The sequence below is a fragment of the Sinocyclocheilus rhinocerous genome, unplaced genomic scaffold (assembly GCF_001515625.1).
Source record: "Sinocyclocheilus rhinocerous isolate Xijiao unplaced genomic scaffold, SAMN03320098_v1.1 scaffold1180, whole genome shotgun sequence".
Taxonomy (NCBI): Eukaryota; Metazoa; Chordata; class Actinopteri; order Cypriniformes; family Cyprinidae; genus Sinocyclocheilus; species Sinocyclocheilus rhinocerous.
Window position 1 is genome coordinate 241073 of NW_015665886.1, and position 15586 is coordinate 256658.

The following is a 15586-nucleotide window of genomic DNA, read 5'->3' on the forward strand; positions in this document are numbered from 1 at the left end:
GTTGACTTTCAGCTGCGTTATGTTTGTTGCCTTGGTAACCTAACGATTTTATTTAATTACAGAAAAGAAAGTAAGATTAGACAATAAGAGCCAATATAACGTTATTTAATTGAAAAAGCAATTTGTTAGTTTTTTTATTTATTTGCGTCATTTTATAAATGACATTATCCCATCAATCCAATTGATTTACTCGAATATCGTAACGTCATAGACCTCTAGATGTCAGTCAGATTTAGGTCTGAGAGCATTTGCATCACTGTCCATAAGTCAGTTCTGAATTGTTGCTCACTTTACAATCATACTTGAGATCCTCAACTTTTATCTGAGCAGTGTTGTAATCGTTAGCATTTCATTCATTTTAAGAGCTGCTGGATATGACGACAGCTTTGTGGTTGGGACATCAAATATTTATAAATAATAACCACGAACAAGTGCTGATTTGCAATGACACTTTCATTACAGTAAGGAGCCTATTAGTCACATTCAGCTCAATGACATGTTAATGTCCCTGTTTGCCATCTTTGTCATTTACTGCTTCGTCTTTGCACCCTTTTAAGTATTTAGTATAACCACTGGATCCACATTTACTGTTGGCGATATGCTCCAGGAGATAGGATACCTGGGCTTGTCAGTGGTCCTTATTGCCCTGCATGTAGATTGTGATTTTTTTTTTTAAAGTATGAACTGTTATTTATCTGTTTATTTGTTTGTTCGTTCGTTTTTCACATTTACAGTTCTAGTAATGTTTTTTTCTGCTTACAAAATGTTGACATTTATTTGTTTGAAAGGTATTTTCAAAGAGGAAAGTAATGTTGCAAAACAAGGTTCGAGAGAAGCTGTCCCGAATTTCGAAACCAAGCCCATCTAAGATTAGAGAATATGTCTAATTAGAAGAAAAAAAAACAATATTTAATGTAACATTTAATATAGAAAAATGAACATGGCATAGACATGAGTGTAAAGCATTGGGTTAGGTGGTGGGAACACGGAGACTCTACACCTGTGTAGCGCGGAGAGCAGGTGGAGCCACAAAGGTCAAAGCGTTGTTTAGTTTACCCCAAAATACGTCCGACCACTTGTCACTTTCAAAATGCTCAGCAAGGGGTTTTCCTTTGTATTTCACAGGCCAAGAAAAATAGAAAGTTTCCAAAACAGTTGTTGTTTAACGTTTTAGGTCTGTGAAATGTTACGCGTAAATGGATAAACAGCCTTGATGGTAGCCAAGCAAAATTCTCAAGATACTGTTGCTGAAACTCCAAGTGACATGACTGTTCTTATTGAAAAACAGTTAAATGATCACTGATGTTCATAATTATTAAATCTGTATAACGTCTCTTTTATTGTTATTTTTTTTCTATAATAGCAAAGAGGCCTATCCAAGGCTCGCGACTAGGCAAAAAGCAGGATGTGTTATAACCTTGCACTCGTTAAAGAGTCAACTCTTTCCCACCAGCCGTCCTAGAAATAGATCCCTCATTAAAACCCGTTGAATCTAAACAATTTCACAGTATCTCTAGTCCAAAACAAATAGCATCTAACAGCTCCACGTGCGCGTTCATTATCCTCGCGACAGATGCAAAGAAGCACGTTTATTTTAGAGATAGGACCACGGTTACTGTAGATGCATCGGAATTTTGCACCCATTAGCAAAAGCGGTCGTTTAATTTATGTAATTTATTCCTGTAAACGCCATCTAGTGATACACTTAAGACATCATCATCATCATCATGATGTGCAGTAGGCTATAGAATGAGGCGATCATATGTTTTAGTTTTTGTATAGGCCTGAGTGACAACGGATTTATTTTCTTAATCATCTGCGGTGTATTTTTTATAAACGTTTTGTCGGATGCTGTGCTTTTAAAATGGTTTATTACGCCAACATGCATCTCTTTTTTTTAAATGCCCAAATATTCGGTAAAAACGTGCTAAATACATTATAGATCAATCTGAAGCTGGGATAGCTTTTACATACCTTTTTAATAGTATAGGCCTATGAGCGCGATTACAAATCCGTTAGTAGTACTAAATATCATAACCATTGAGAGAAAAACACACCAGCAACGGCCTAATTTGGGCTAATTTGAATAAGGCTTTATTTTTAACAGCGAAATGCAGCAATAAATTACTGAATATGCTGTCGAAGTAGAAGGCATCAGAACAATGTGCTTACAACCATTTATCCCATTTTAAGGAATACGGAGACAGTTGTGGAAGGCCCTGTTAGTGGCTTTCAGAAGGTCAGTCTCAGCAGCGTCTTTAGCCTGAAAGTGAATCCAAGAAGCGGCTCCTTTTCTTTTCCAATGGGTATCACTTAAATATAGCCCTAACTCTTGTGCGCCACACCATCTACCATTTGCTGTTTGAGTAGAACTGATTAGCTAGACACAACTGTGAAAGAGTGTTGCTTTAATAAGAACAACTTCCCAAATATTTTTAGGTCGCACTTCATTTTTACTTGTAAATGGATACGGCAGCTTCTCGACGGCTATTGACCTTTTTATTTGGAAAGAATGTTGATATTTTTGTAACCTACATTGTCGAAAGGGTGGGATTAAGTAAGCTTAGTTTAATTTATAATTAATAATCTGATCGTAGTAATTGTTAGTAGGCTATATTATTTCTGTAGAAGGTTGTCTTTAATGCAAAGTTTAAGGACGGCTGACTGAAACCGTTTGTGATGGTTGTTTTCAGCTTGAAACAGATGCTGATCCGTTGAAATTATTGCCTAGAGTTGTATTCACAATAAGCTAAAATAATTATTTTTTTTATGTACAATGTTTTTTTTAATATTATTTGAATTAAAATATCATATTATTAATTTTAAAAAGGACCGCTGAAATAATACACCATTCCAAAATTACTTAATCGCAAATTTAAAAATATAATCAAGGGGTATCGTTTATGTTTTCATATAACACTCATAACTGAAAATATATTCTTTAAAATTTCTTCTGTTGGTGAAAATGAAAATGCTACATTTAATCGCATAGGCTACTTAAACAATATAAGTAATACTACGTACACCTATAATTTATACATTATTTATCGGTTACATTCCTGTAATTTTAGAAATCATCTGTTGATTTAATAAAGTCAGTTGTGCCTGAGATGCATTGGATTGTTTTCATATTTATTAACAAATGAAGTTGATTTACAACACAATATAGCTACATAGAATACATATATTTAAATTTTATAAACATACTTCTTCCGTCTTTCAGTAAGAACAGTTTAATATTTCATATTGGAAAACAAAGGGAAAAAAACATTGTTCTTGAAATCACTTCTTTCAGAATGAAAACAAAATATTACGGGAAAATGAGGCTCACTCAGCTATAAGTTTAAACAACGAAATGAAATAGGAAAGAAAAACATGTAAATTAATTTCTTTGTACAAATATTTACAAACATTACCTGTGAAAGCATTCCTTTTTGATTATGAATTTTCATTTTTTTCTCAAAAGTCTTTACATGGCTACATTGGGGCGGACGAATTGTCCAGTGCTGCCTGTAGTTCGTGCTGTATCGTCTTTAAAATATATATGTCTAAAAAATAGTTTGATTATCATTGAGAAGGCCATTTAGATACCGCTGCTGTGGACGCTGTCGGTAAAAATTGTCCGGAGATGATATTTGACGGGACGCTGAGAATTGGCGCGATGGCAGCTGATGTCCGGGTTAAGGAGGACAGAGACTGTGCGCTCAGTAAGGCGGACTGCACCGTCACGGGCGGCCGCAGGAAAGTCTGTGCGCTCGTGGAGCTGCTGGAGACCCCGATAATATTTTCTATGCTGAACGATGGTCGACTGGACGGCTCGGATTTGATGATTGACGCGGTGCTCAGGCTGTTCAGTTGTAACTGGAGACTTGGACTTAGTTGAGAGTTAAATGCTTTTCTGTTCAGTTCTGCGGAGGGCAGGAGAGGCACCGCCGGAGGGAGCATCGGACCCACTGGGGGAATGTACGAGTACTGCAGAGCGGCTGCAGGGTGCGAGTAAGCGGCTGGGTGAAATCCGTAGTGGCGTCCGTAGGGATTCCCAATACTGTACGCCCCAAAACTCTGCATCATGAGGGCGGTCTGCTCCCTGAGAATGTCCGGCTGGTGTCTCTTGAAGCGTTTCCTCCTCCTCAGAAAGCTGCCGTTGTCGAACATATCTTCCGACTGGGGGTCGAGGGTCCAGTAGTTGCCTTTGCCCGGGTTGCCCGGTTCCCGTGGGATCTTGACGAAGCAGTCGTTGAGGGACAAGTTATGGCGAATGGAGTTTTGCCAGGCCGGGAACTTCTCTCGGTAGTAAGGGAAGCGGTTGCTGATGAACTCGCAGATTCCGCTGAGAGTCAACTTCTTCTGCGGGCTCTGGAGGATGGACATGGTGATGAGGGCGATGTAGGAGTAGGGCGGCTTCACCAGGCTGTTCTTGGGCTTGCTTTGCATGGGACCGGTGGAGCTCTCCTGAGCATCCCCCTTGGACTCTCCCTCGCCGGCGCTCTCGCATGGACTGTCGCTGCGCTCCTTCACCTCGATCTCCTCCACCTCATCTCTCCGGTCCTGCATGCACTGGCTCTCGCAGTCACTGTCCCGCTCCATCCCCTCGTCGCCCTCCCCGACCACGTCGATATCCACATCGTCAGCTGTGAGCACGGTCTGACCGGACATGTTGCTGGCACTGGTGCCTCCAGACAGGGTCATCACCGCTCACTTTACTGCTGGAGCAAACCAAGGTAAGAGCAGCGGTCAGATCAGATGACGACCGGCTATAAATGCAGGTCAGTCCCGGCCTGCCAGGAAAACTTCAACTTTAGAAAATATTTCTCCAGTCCAAAGGCTTCTTTACACCTTGTCTCCTTTCCGCTGTATTTCCTCGAAACTTAAGCCTGGTTTTGGACCGAGGAGTCAAGATGACACGTGCTTTGAAAAGAAGGCTTTAAGGACTGTCTGATAGATTACTTTTCACTTAAAGATATACTATCAGCCGCGTCACGTGACCCTCCGACGTCAGAGGTCGCGCTGTTATACCGCTGAGCTGAAGTTGTTTCATGGATTTGTCAACAAAGGGAACAACAGTAACGTCGCCTCTGTTCGTCCGTCATAGACCATTTAGCGGTGGCGGAGGGGAGAAAATCGGCCTGCGTGACTGAAATCATCTCCAGAGCTGACGTGCATTCATTCGCCCGCGCTAAACGCAAACTTCACTTTTCTTAGGCCAATTATATTGAAAGCTGCTGAACGAAAACGTCTACAGCTAAGTTAATTGAATCTCTTGTCATTTATATTGTGTGCTCGAATACTGCATGATTAAGCGAAGAGTTTTAAATAGCCTACTGTACCTTTATAATAAAATGATTTAGTAGAATTCAGTTTGGGGAAAAAACGACTTACACTTGAGTGTTTCTGCAGACGTACAGCGCTGATTTTGTTACGTGTGAAATAAGTACAAAAACAATGGAAATCTCTAAATAAAGATCTTTGTAGAGGTGCTAACGACCCGCATCATTGCTCGTGTTAACATATGAATTAAGTAGGAAATGAGCGCGCGGGTAAATGCATAGGAGCCATTCACACGCGCACAGATGAGCGACGCATGTGGGATATTCCCAAGAAAAAGAACGCGGAGAGGGAATATGTAAACTCTTTTAACATTTCCTGGATCGTGTGAGAAAACGCTACTCTGTGCGCTTCATGGGAACTGCAAGGTTTAATACCGTTTTATTTGTGGTTTGTACTTGGATGCTCTTGTTTCTTGTAGCCTAATATTTCAGAGATTAAACACTGATGTGATTGTATTGTTTTTGCCGATGCACACATAAAACAATGTTCGCGTGTTTAGTTTAATCTCTTATTTAACCACAAGTAATAATATAACGTCCTATCGATCTACAGCTAGGGATATCTGCCCAGCTGTAATGAAAATAAAGGCTGATGTAATTGACGCTCGAATCAATTATTCTCACCACCATTCTATTAGAGTTTACAAAATAGTCTATATCAATTTCGTAACAGAGAAAACTTGCGAAAGCAAATAGTTCTATATTTCTTCAGGGAATCGCTTATCTCTGTATTTTTGGGCAGGTTTTGCAGCACTGCTTTCAAAATAGTCCAATTTGTTTCTAACCTAATACTAAAACCAATTAGTTATTGTTAAATTATTGTCAATGATAATAATACATTATTGCATTATTACTTGGTATAAAATAATTATACACTGTTTTTTGGTATAAAGTATATTTAGGAAGTTAATTAAATAGGGGTTGTATTATATTTTCAGTACACTTGTTTTTGTAGCATGACATTTAATCTGCAAATAGGCCACCTCGACCTTTACCTTTAGCCTGCTTATCATCCTTACAATTCTCCGAGGTACGCTTGCTTGTGCTACATCTTTGAAGTTGTTTTTGCATGGTGAATGAATGAGACTAATTAAATAATGTCGTTATTAATGGTATTGAAGAGCGCAGACAGTGAGTGGCCGTGATGTCCCGTTATCAATCGCGGGCTACTTAGAGGATCAAGTCAAAGCACCTTTAACGCTGCCTAAAGCAAATATGTGCTTTTGAAAATAATGTTCTGCTCATTACGCATTCGTTTAATAATTTCTACCCATGTCTTTGTTACTTTAGTAGATAAATATTTTGAGGAATATTATAGGAGTCCACTTAAATAACAATTCTACAAACTCAGACTCAGACTCAAACTATGTTGTCAGCAAACATTTGCTGATTTATTGCTTTAGATCGTAATTGTGTCTATGCTGTTGTTTAATTCTAAATATAAACGCATGCAGGCCGGTTGTTGCGTTTTAGCACTGCATGTTGCAGAATAATGAAGGGTTTTGTCAGCGGCTTAAAATGTAAAAGACCATATATCTCGAGTCAGTGCGCGCTGAAAGACATCGTGGATGATATCGCCCAAAAGGAGATCAAATTCGTCCTCTCTGTGATCTTTTGAAGCTCCATAAATCCGGTTTTATACCTTCGCAGTTTGTTAATGAAATGTACATTTAAGCACACATGCACGGCTTAACCCGACAAAACCTTTTAGAATAATAAGCTAACTCTTTCCAGCATGAACCTATTAGGAGACTCAGGCATAGCAGGTGACGGTGCGGATACAGTGGCTGAACGTGATTACCCAGCAAGGTCAGAAACAAATAGCTCACAAATAGCAAAGCAGGATCGAATTTATGCCTAATTAAATCGCTGAAATAAAAGAGATAGAAGGGAAAATTGAAGGGCGTAATGGGAAATGTATCCATTCAGGGAAGAGGGGATCTGCAGAGGAAAGGATGTAACCCAGATGAAACTGAACTTGAACTAGGAGGATGCTTCGCATTTGAAGGGTATATTAATGCTGCACGGGCTTAAATAAAATAGATAGGCTACCTAATACATTAATGAATAGGACATTGCAAGATCTTATTAAATAAAAAAAATAGGATAATTCTTGTCAATATTGTTTTTAATCCTTTTTTAAAGTTTTTTTTTTATTTTCTTTTTTTTTTTGTAAAATGTCCATTATCAGTACTTGAGTCGTACTTTATCTAAATCGATAGACTGGGTGTTTGATTTGACATGCTGCTTGTATGCACAGCAAACTACACTGTTCGGTCATTAACATGTGTAATGTATATTTTTATAAGAGTAGTAATAATAACAAACTAAATAAAGAATCTGTACTTCGTTGTAATCAAATGTAGAGCGTCTCATCTTTTGCAAAACTGGTCGTGTAAAAACGAGTCATTTTATTATGTAAGCACAGTTGGGGGCAAGCTTGTACAACTGTAATAAATTAATGGCTTTGTTAGTGCGCTTTTAATTACGGTTATTGTGCCAATTATTTTACATCAACTCCGCATTATCAGCATGTCAGATTTAATAAAAAGGAGCCATTTGCAGGAAAACTGTTCCTCTCATCTAGAAAGGGAAGTGTCCACGTCATACTCTGGTTAAAAAATGACTTTTCATTTAAATGCAATCCTTAATTGGATTTTCTACGGTCGACACCGTGATTCCCCAAGGCTATACCCACCAGAAGGCAGGATCTCCGTTTTCTCTCTGAATTCACCATTTTCACCCTCTTGAAGAATCCACTCTATCAACCTGCATCTTTCTGTCAAACAATATGATCCAGCTCATTTTTAACAGTCCCCTTTGTAGTATCATCCTGCAGGCTCCTACCATTACGGCCAAACCAGAAAATCAGTGTTATGCTCAGCAAATTCAGTTGAACATAACATAATTCTGTAGGTGTAGGCTATACAAAATAGTAAATGACAACGGTATCAAAACACTGTTCGAAAAATAATGAACGAATAACTGAGATTTAAGCTGTCATCCCTGAATAAAAAAGGAGGGCGTCAAAACAATCAGGGCTATGCTTTTGAAAATGAACATGGAATTATTGTTATTATTTTATATTCACAATCTGTTTGTATTTTACACAGAGCTGTTGTATGAATTATTTGTGATGTAAAATGTTTAATTTTCTCATTTAAATACATTTCCTGAACAAATGTTGTTCCACAAAAAATACAGAGTTCCATCAGATGTCTTAATGAATTCAAATGTATCGTGTAATGAATAATGCTTATTTTATTGTCCTGAAGATTGTGCTTTTTTTCTCTTTCTGTAGCTGGAAGTAGAATTAAACTGGCTGCACGTAAGTAACCGCCACAAAATCCTAACTCATTTTCTCAAACCTAAATGAATTCTGGTGTTAATTGTTAAAAAGACCGTTGTCTATCAGTACGGTGAATCTCTGCTATAAAACTCCATTACCTTACATTTCTGCTTGTTTGTCGTTTTAGATTGTTATGAAGCATATAATAATCAAGCATATGCATTCCAATTTTATTTATTTTTGCTAAACCCTTATGAACGTAGTATATATTTTTAGTTCATTTTTACAAAATGTTCTTTTAATATTGCTCTATGTTTGATGTGGTTGTATTTGGTTCATGATGTCGAGGATGGGTGCAAAAATGCCGCCTTCAGCCAGATTAACATGCCAATGCGCTTAGTTAAGCATGTGTGATGTTACTCGGTTTGTACGTTTCATTGTTATTTAGATGAGGACTGAAGTAGCACATTAGCACGACCAGAGGGTGTTATTTGGGTTTTGTGTAAACTTATAGTATGAACTTCCTGCGTAACGCAGGTTACGCAAAGATTTGTTATAATTTATTTGTTGTACGTGTTAAATATAGGCCTATCTTCCTAACCCCTGATCTCAATCAGTTAGATTTACTAGTGATGCTTCAGTCACTTTACCCATCGTAACTTTAGAGCTAATTACCTTAATGCTTGTTATTCAGTCAGAATCTGCGGTTGAGAAAATCACCGCCACCACGTGAAATGGCTGAGTTATTGAGTGTGGTGTCACATGGGACTCTTCCAAGACACATTGATAACTATGGGGAGCTCCGTACTCCTATAATCTCGCGTGAGTAATTCGCTATAATTGGCTATACTGAAGTTACACGTTATCGCTGTAGTCATTTCCTATTCCCTTTTCTATTTGTAGTAAAAATAATCAAATTCTCACATCATAAATTTGGCACACTGTAAAAATAGTTTACCATTAGGCCAGTATCAACAGATCTGGTTCTATTGTAAGCGGCCGCAATTTCTGTTATTTCTACTTGAGTGTTAGCAATTCCATTCAAAGTAAAATAAAAAGTGCGATGAACTCATCACTGCAAGTTGTCACTTTTCCATCAGTTTGGCTTTACTTTTATTTTCAGTCAAACTTATGTTTTCCATTTTAGATTTTTTTAAAAATAATTTATTCATATTTCAATTTATTCATTTATAAATGTATTCATATTCATTTTTATCGATTTCTTTAACCTAAAAACGAATGTCTTCCTGATGTTCTCCAATATACAGATTTTGATGACATCATGAATTGTATCATGATAAATTATTGAAATGAGTTAGCTGCAAACCGCAGCGTTGTTGTGTATTATGATGTTCACTGAACACTGTGTTTCCAACACGAATAAACGTCCAGTGTCGATGCAATCAATGGCTTCAATTCATTAAGTCTATTCAAGTGTATGTCTTAGGTGGGCTATGGCCCTTGTCATTAGCTAATAATTCTTCCATTTGAGTCTCACAACTTCTCTCTTCAACAAATGCCTCCGGCTATAAATACTAATGAAATATCTTTGGCTAATTTGATTTTGCTGGTTTGCAGTTATGGCTGAACTTTCCCACGAGATGAGCTGATTGAAGGGTCTCAAATCCTATAACGGAAAGGAGAAAACATTCAGAGCATTTCCATAATTACCCAATTGGCAGCCTAATGACCTTCCAGAACAATAAAAAGATCTCTTGCTAATTCCATCTTTCATGCTGACATTCACTAGATTCCTATCTTATATGTTGAGAGTTCACAAGATAACAAGTGTACTTTCTTTTTTCTCGCCAGAGAACGGTCCATTCAATTATCCCCTGCACATCTCTTGCCAGCAAATGAAAGAGATCTGCTTGTCGCCCTCATCTCAAAGTTAGATAATTTATAGCCTTCTGGGGTTATAAAGATGGGGTTTCGAGCATTTTGAATGGTGGGACAGAAATGAAGAGCAGAATAATTAAAAAGATCACAAGTCCCCTGCGAATGTAATTATGACTGCCTTGCAAAGGGTCTGCGTTCACGTAGGGTCTACTGTTCAAGTTTTTCATATGTAGACTACTGTTCATGTATTTATTTATGTATTGCCCCTGAAATAGTTTTTAGACATTTGTTTCTAGATATTACACGTAATGTTTGAAGATGTGTCGACGTTTTCTCAGCGTGCTATAGCCTACATAATTCATTCATGTAATTCTCATAACCAACACTAGCCTTTTAGAATATTACATTGTTGTCGTAGATATATTTGATTCAGCGAAATGTATTAAACAAAGATTAACAGAAATGTTCTCCATACAGTCAATCGACACCACAACAGCCACTTTATAATTTTCATAGCGAATGCTATACAAGAGCTGTTGATGCATTTACGGGGAAACTGTCATCCATAAGACAGTGCTACTGCTAATGATCTTGTGGGTATGATATTACTTTTTGATACACTGTAAGCCATTCAGCCATTTACAATTGCATATTATAAAGATCAACAAAGAATATAGAACCAATGTGCTGTGTAAACTAGAAATGTCTGTTTTGTTTTTGTTTTTTTGCTGACAGCTATTGATCTGATATTTGTAGAACAATAGGATTTTAGACAATAATTGGTAATATATGATTCAAAAGTCATGAGGTCTGGATCATATTGGATCATGTACCATTATGGAAATTAACCATGGTTTTAATATAGTAAAAATGTAGTAACCATGTTTTTTATTTATTTATTTATTTATTTTTGGCTGATTGATTACCATTTGTATAACCACAGTTTTAATGGCTTTGATTTAAATAAATAAATAAATAAAATACAACACTGGACTGATTCACTGTTATGTGCCATCTGTTTGTCAAAATGGGAATGAAAGATGCTGAATGAAAAATATAGATTTGTAGGTCTTCATTTAGTAGTCTTTCTAGCTTGACAAAACAACAGAAAAATATTGGTGTGCGTGATTCTTGTATTATCCTACATTGCTGCACATATTCCTTGTAAACACTCGTTTCTCAAAGCAAACTTTGCTTCACTCTTTAACCGCAGTATAAAAAAATCTGGTGTCAATTTTGTGAATGGCTGCTAATGGCCATGTGCTGGGTGTTTTTCATGTTGTTCCCAGTTGAGTGGTCTTCTGTTAAGTGCAGGAACTTGTTGGGAATCGGGCTATTTGTATTATTTAAACACATAATAAAATCATCAAAGCGCGGTGGCAAATTGTCATTTGGCAGTCAGGAACCTTGCCCTGGAATCCCGCGGCTCTCAATAGCCCAGCAAAGGACTTGCTAAATGACTAATGGGACCATGTGACTTGACTTGAGAAGGGGCTCAGAACAGCAGATTTGATTATCATGTTAGAATTCTGCATGAAAACAATCTATACTAGAAATTAGAACTATTCCTGTCAGATGACTTGCATCTGCGAGTAATTCTATTTGGGACAACCGATCACCTTCTTTGAATGTTATCAAATGTTTACAAAGTGCTTAATCTGGTAAATGCAATCAGTGAGGCCTGCAGTAATTGTGTGCCGGCGTCAGCACCCAGGATTCACCGCCCTGATGCCTTGATCTTTATGAAAGGCCCAAAAAGGCAGATCAATACATGCACAGATAAATAAATTGAGGGTTTAGGGAACCACAATACCATATTTTGTTTTCTGTGTTTATTTATTTCCACAGTAGTTTCTTGTGTGTGCTTGTTTTTTAATAGAATCATCACTTTTCTATTTCACCCACAGGTAAGTGGGCTTTTATGCTTGCTTGGGATGTATAAGAACTGATGGAGAGTACAGAGTTTACTTTTCAACTAAATCATTATTTGTGTCCCATAATAGAATTTCAGTACTATTTTTAAATCTGTTAGGTGTCCTTTTGAGCTTCTTCTTTATATCATGTTGATGTATATCACAGGTATGTTATGAACATATATGTGCAAGCTCCATTAAAAAAAGATATTTAGCAGGTTTAATTTTTGCCATGCAAAGCTTTTAGCTTTCTTCCCTCAGTGTTGCTCTTCTTTATCATCCTGCCTTGGGGCAACAACATAGCCCCCCCCTTCTACCACCACTTTAGTCTGTGAAAACCACATATTAAATTTGCCTGGCATAAGTCACTTCATTTAGCGCTCAGCTAAATTCCTCACTGGGCCATATAGTATGGACACACATCTCACACAAAGAAAGCTAGTGAAGCATAGCATTGAGGAAGTTACATATATTTCGGGCTTTGTTGGCTATGTCATGCTGTTTGTTCCACTTAATTTAGAAAAAGGGGTGGTAAGGTTGTGCTATGTTGTCATACTTAAGTGTAGAATGGATGCAGTTATGTCTAAATGGCCTTTTCTTGATATATGTGCCGGATGTTCACTTTTTTTCTTGGCACTTCATGCATGCTTCATGCATCCTTGTGACCTCATAAACTCTTTATGCTCTTAGATTTAGACTGATCAATTCAATTTCAACATCAAACGTATGTTGTTTCTGAAATGCATGTAAATATTTTCTATTAATTAAAAAAAAAAAAACGAATTTGACGTGGTGACTCTACATGCCATAGAATAATTGACCAAAAATTTATTAGAAGAACATTTAACACTGTGAATAAAGGAAGGAAATATTGCACACTTGTTTATTGTGCACATCACAGAGTCACAAGGTCAATAGCAGAGTGCAAACAGAGTGAAACACAACAACAGAGGTGTCATTTTTTTTCTCGCTAAACTCTATCACCAGTTAGATTTGACACCGAGATGTTTCGCTGTTTGCTTGTAGCTATATTTAATGTTATTCATAGGTTCAGCACCTACTTTTTTATTTGGATAAGCATGTAAGAATGTGTCCTACAGTAGCTTCTGTTTTGAAGTAGAATGTTCCACAGCTCCAAAAAAGTGTAAACGTGGCCATGAAGACAGTGTCATTCAAAGTGTTTAAAGGGGTCATATGATGCGATTTCAATTTTTCCTTTCTCTTTGGAGTGTTACAAGCTCAGACTGGTGATTCTTTTAAATAATAAAACTTGTTTATATATTTGCTTGTAAAATTTCATGAGGTGCTGTGGCTTTTGATGTGGCTTTTTGGCACGGTCCTGCAGTTGGAATACTCTCTATGTTACACTTTGAATATATTCATTACAGAACCATCAGGTCTGTCAGCGATGTTTGTGTTCCTCCATGGAAGGCGGCCACACCCCTTTGCTTGATATTTCCAGGCCCCTTACTCACCCTCACATGGGGCTGACATAGAGCTCTAGTTTCACAATAAAATTAGGAAGAGATCAGGGGAACAAGTTACAGAGGTCACTACCACAAATGACAAGCCAAGCTTCTGGGCAGCAAATATCCAAAACACAGCATCTCGGACAACTGTAGGCATTTAAATAGGTTTATATTTGAGAAGTCTATGTGTTATTTTAAGTATGATGAATTTTGACTACACACATGCTAAATGAGAAACATAAATAAAAGCATGAAATATAATCAGACAAGTATGCATGAGTAGATATAGAGAAGAGGTATTCTATTTAGTTCACTGTCACATTTGTAAAAATACTGAAGCGACTAGATTTATCCATCAAGACCTTGTATGTAGTGTATTCATAAATGGTGAATGAAATTTCTGATTACACATACATTATACTTTGCATAATCATAAATTTTACTGAATGCCATTGTTTTACATGAGTAGTTCTCTTGAAAAGTGTGCACACTCATTCAACATGCTATATCAGTTGCCAAAAAACCCACATCCACTAAACCAAATTCTGGCATATTTTTTTCAGAAAATAAGTCGAAGATTATTTCCATATCATTCATTGCAACAAAAAGTGTCTTGATGACCATTTGAAGTCAGCATAAAATAAAAATTCACGTTTTATTGTTTGTTGATCTTATTGTTATTTATCCATGTATTTATGTATCCGGTGCAAGTGTCTTTCTGGTGAAACTTTCTGGTTTAGTCCACTTAAACCTCACCCTTTGCCAGCTTGTGTTCATCTGACTCCATTTTTGAGTGCAACCCCCTTATCTCCAAATCTAATGAACAACCAATGCACATAATCAAATCCCCAACCTACATTATTCTGTAATCCGTTGGATTTAAGTCAAATTACAGAAAATGTTGCTACTTCTGTTTCATTGTACACATTGCACATTTAACAAGCAACTTAATATTGTGTTATAGTGTAGTATGTTTTATCAATGCCCACTTTTTTAGAAGAAGGATAGTTTCTAGTGAATCTTTTGGGGCAAAAAGTGGACCGTGTATGTTCTTCTGATGCCATCAGTCTTTCAGATACAATTTCCTGAAATGCCAAAATAATTAGTCACATGGCATTTAGAAGTTTTTGTGGTCCCATGAGCAAAGATGGCAGATTTTAAATTGACTACTACTTTGTGGTTTTACAACAGGTACAATTCCATACCTCTGTTTTGTGGTGTGATTTTTTTGTGTGGACACACATGGCTCAATCACACAATGATTGTAAAGCTGACTTGTGTTAAGAGTGGAACTGATGACTGTGAGTTGTTTCCCATTCCTAGTGGGATCATTTGTTTTATCTGGTGAAGGTCTTTGTTTCCTCAGTGCTAGCAGGACCAGATTAAGAGGTGCACACTGGATGGATGACTGCCGGCTGAATGAAAGATTGGCGTAGATGTCTGCTTATTTACTCTTTCAGACCTTAGCCTGTCAGAGCAATAAACCCAGTGGAGGTATTACGTATTTGTCGTTATGTTTTTCATTTGTTTTTGTGTCTCAGCATTGATCACCGGTGAAACTGTATACTGAAATTGTAATATTATTTGTGAAAATTTTTTTAAATTAAATTGTCAAATGCTTGGAATTTTGTCTATGTACAAAGAACAGCTTAGTTAACTTGTCAGACTGAGGCAGAATTTTTTTTCTTATATTTATAGAACTTATTGACATTTGTACATTCATAATGAATATGAATAATATTGTAGGAG

At 37.2% G+C, this 15586-nt stretch overlaps 1 protein-coding gene across 1 annotated transcript; it reads right to left on the reverse strand.

The window, feature by feature from the left end:
* Positions 1-3419: 3419 nt before the first annotated feature.
* LOC107731647 (forkhead box protein D3-like) lies at positions 3420-4766 on the reverse strand. Its single transcript, XM_016542795.1, has one exon. The coding sequence runs from the start codon at positions 4687-4689 to the stop codon at positions 3568-3570; it is 1122 nt and encodes a 373-aa protein (XP_016398281.1). The 5' UTR covers positions 4690-4766; the 3' UTR covers positions 3420-3567.
* Positions 4767-15586: the final 10820 nt, after the last annotated feature.

What these genes read in the sequence shown, in the direction of transcription:
- LOC107731647 (XM_016542795.1), bottom strand. Translation starts at nt 4,689, where the DNA reads ATGACCCTGTCTGGAGGCACCAGTGCCAGCAACATGTCCGGTCAGACC.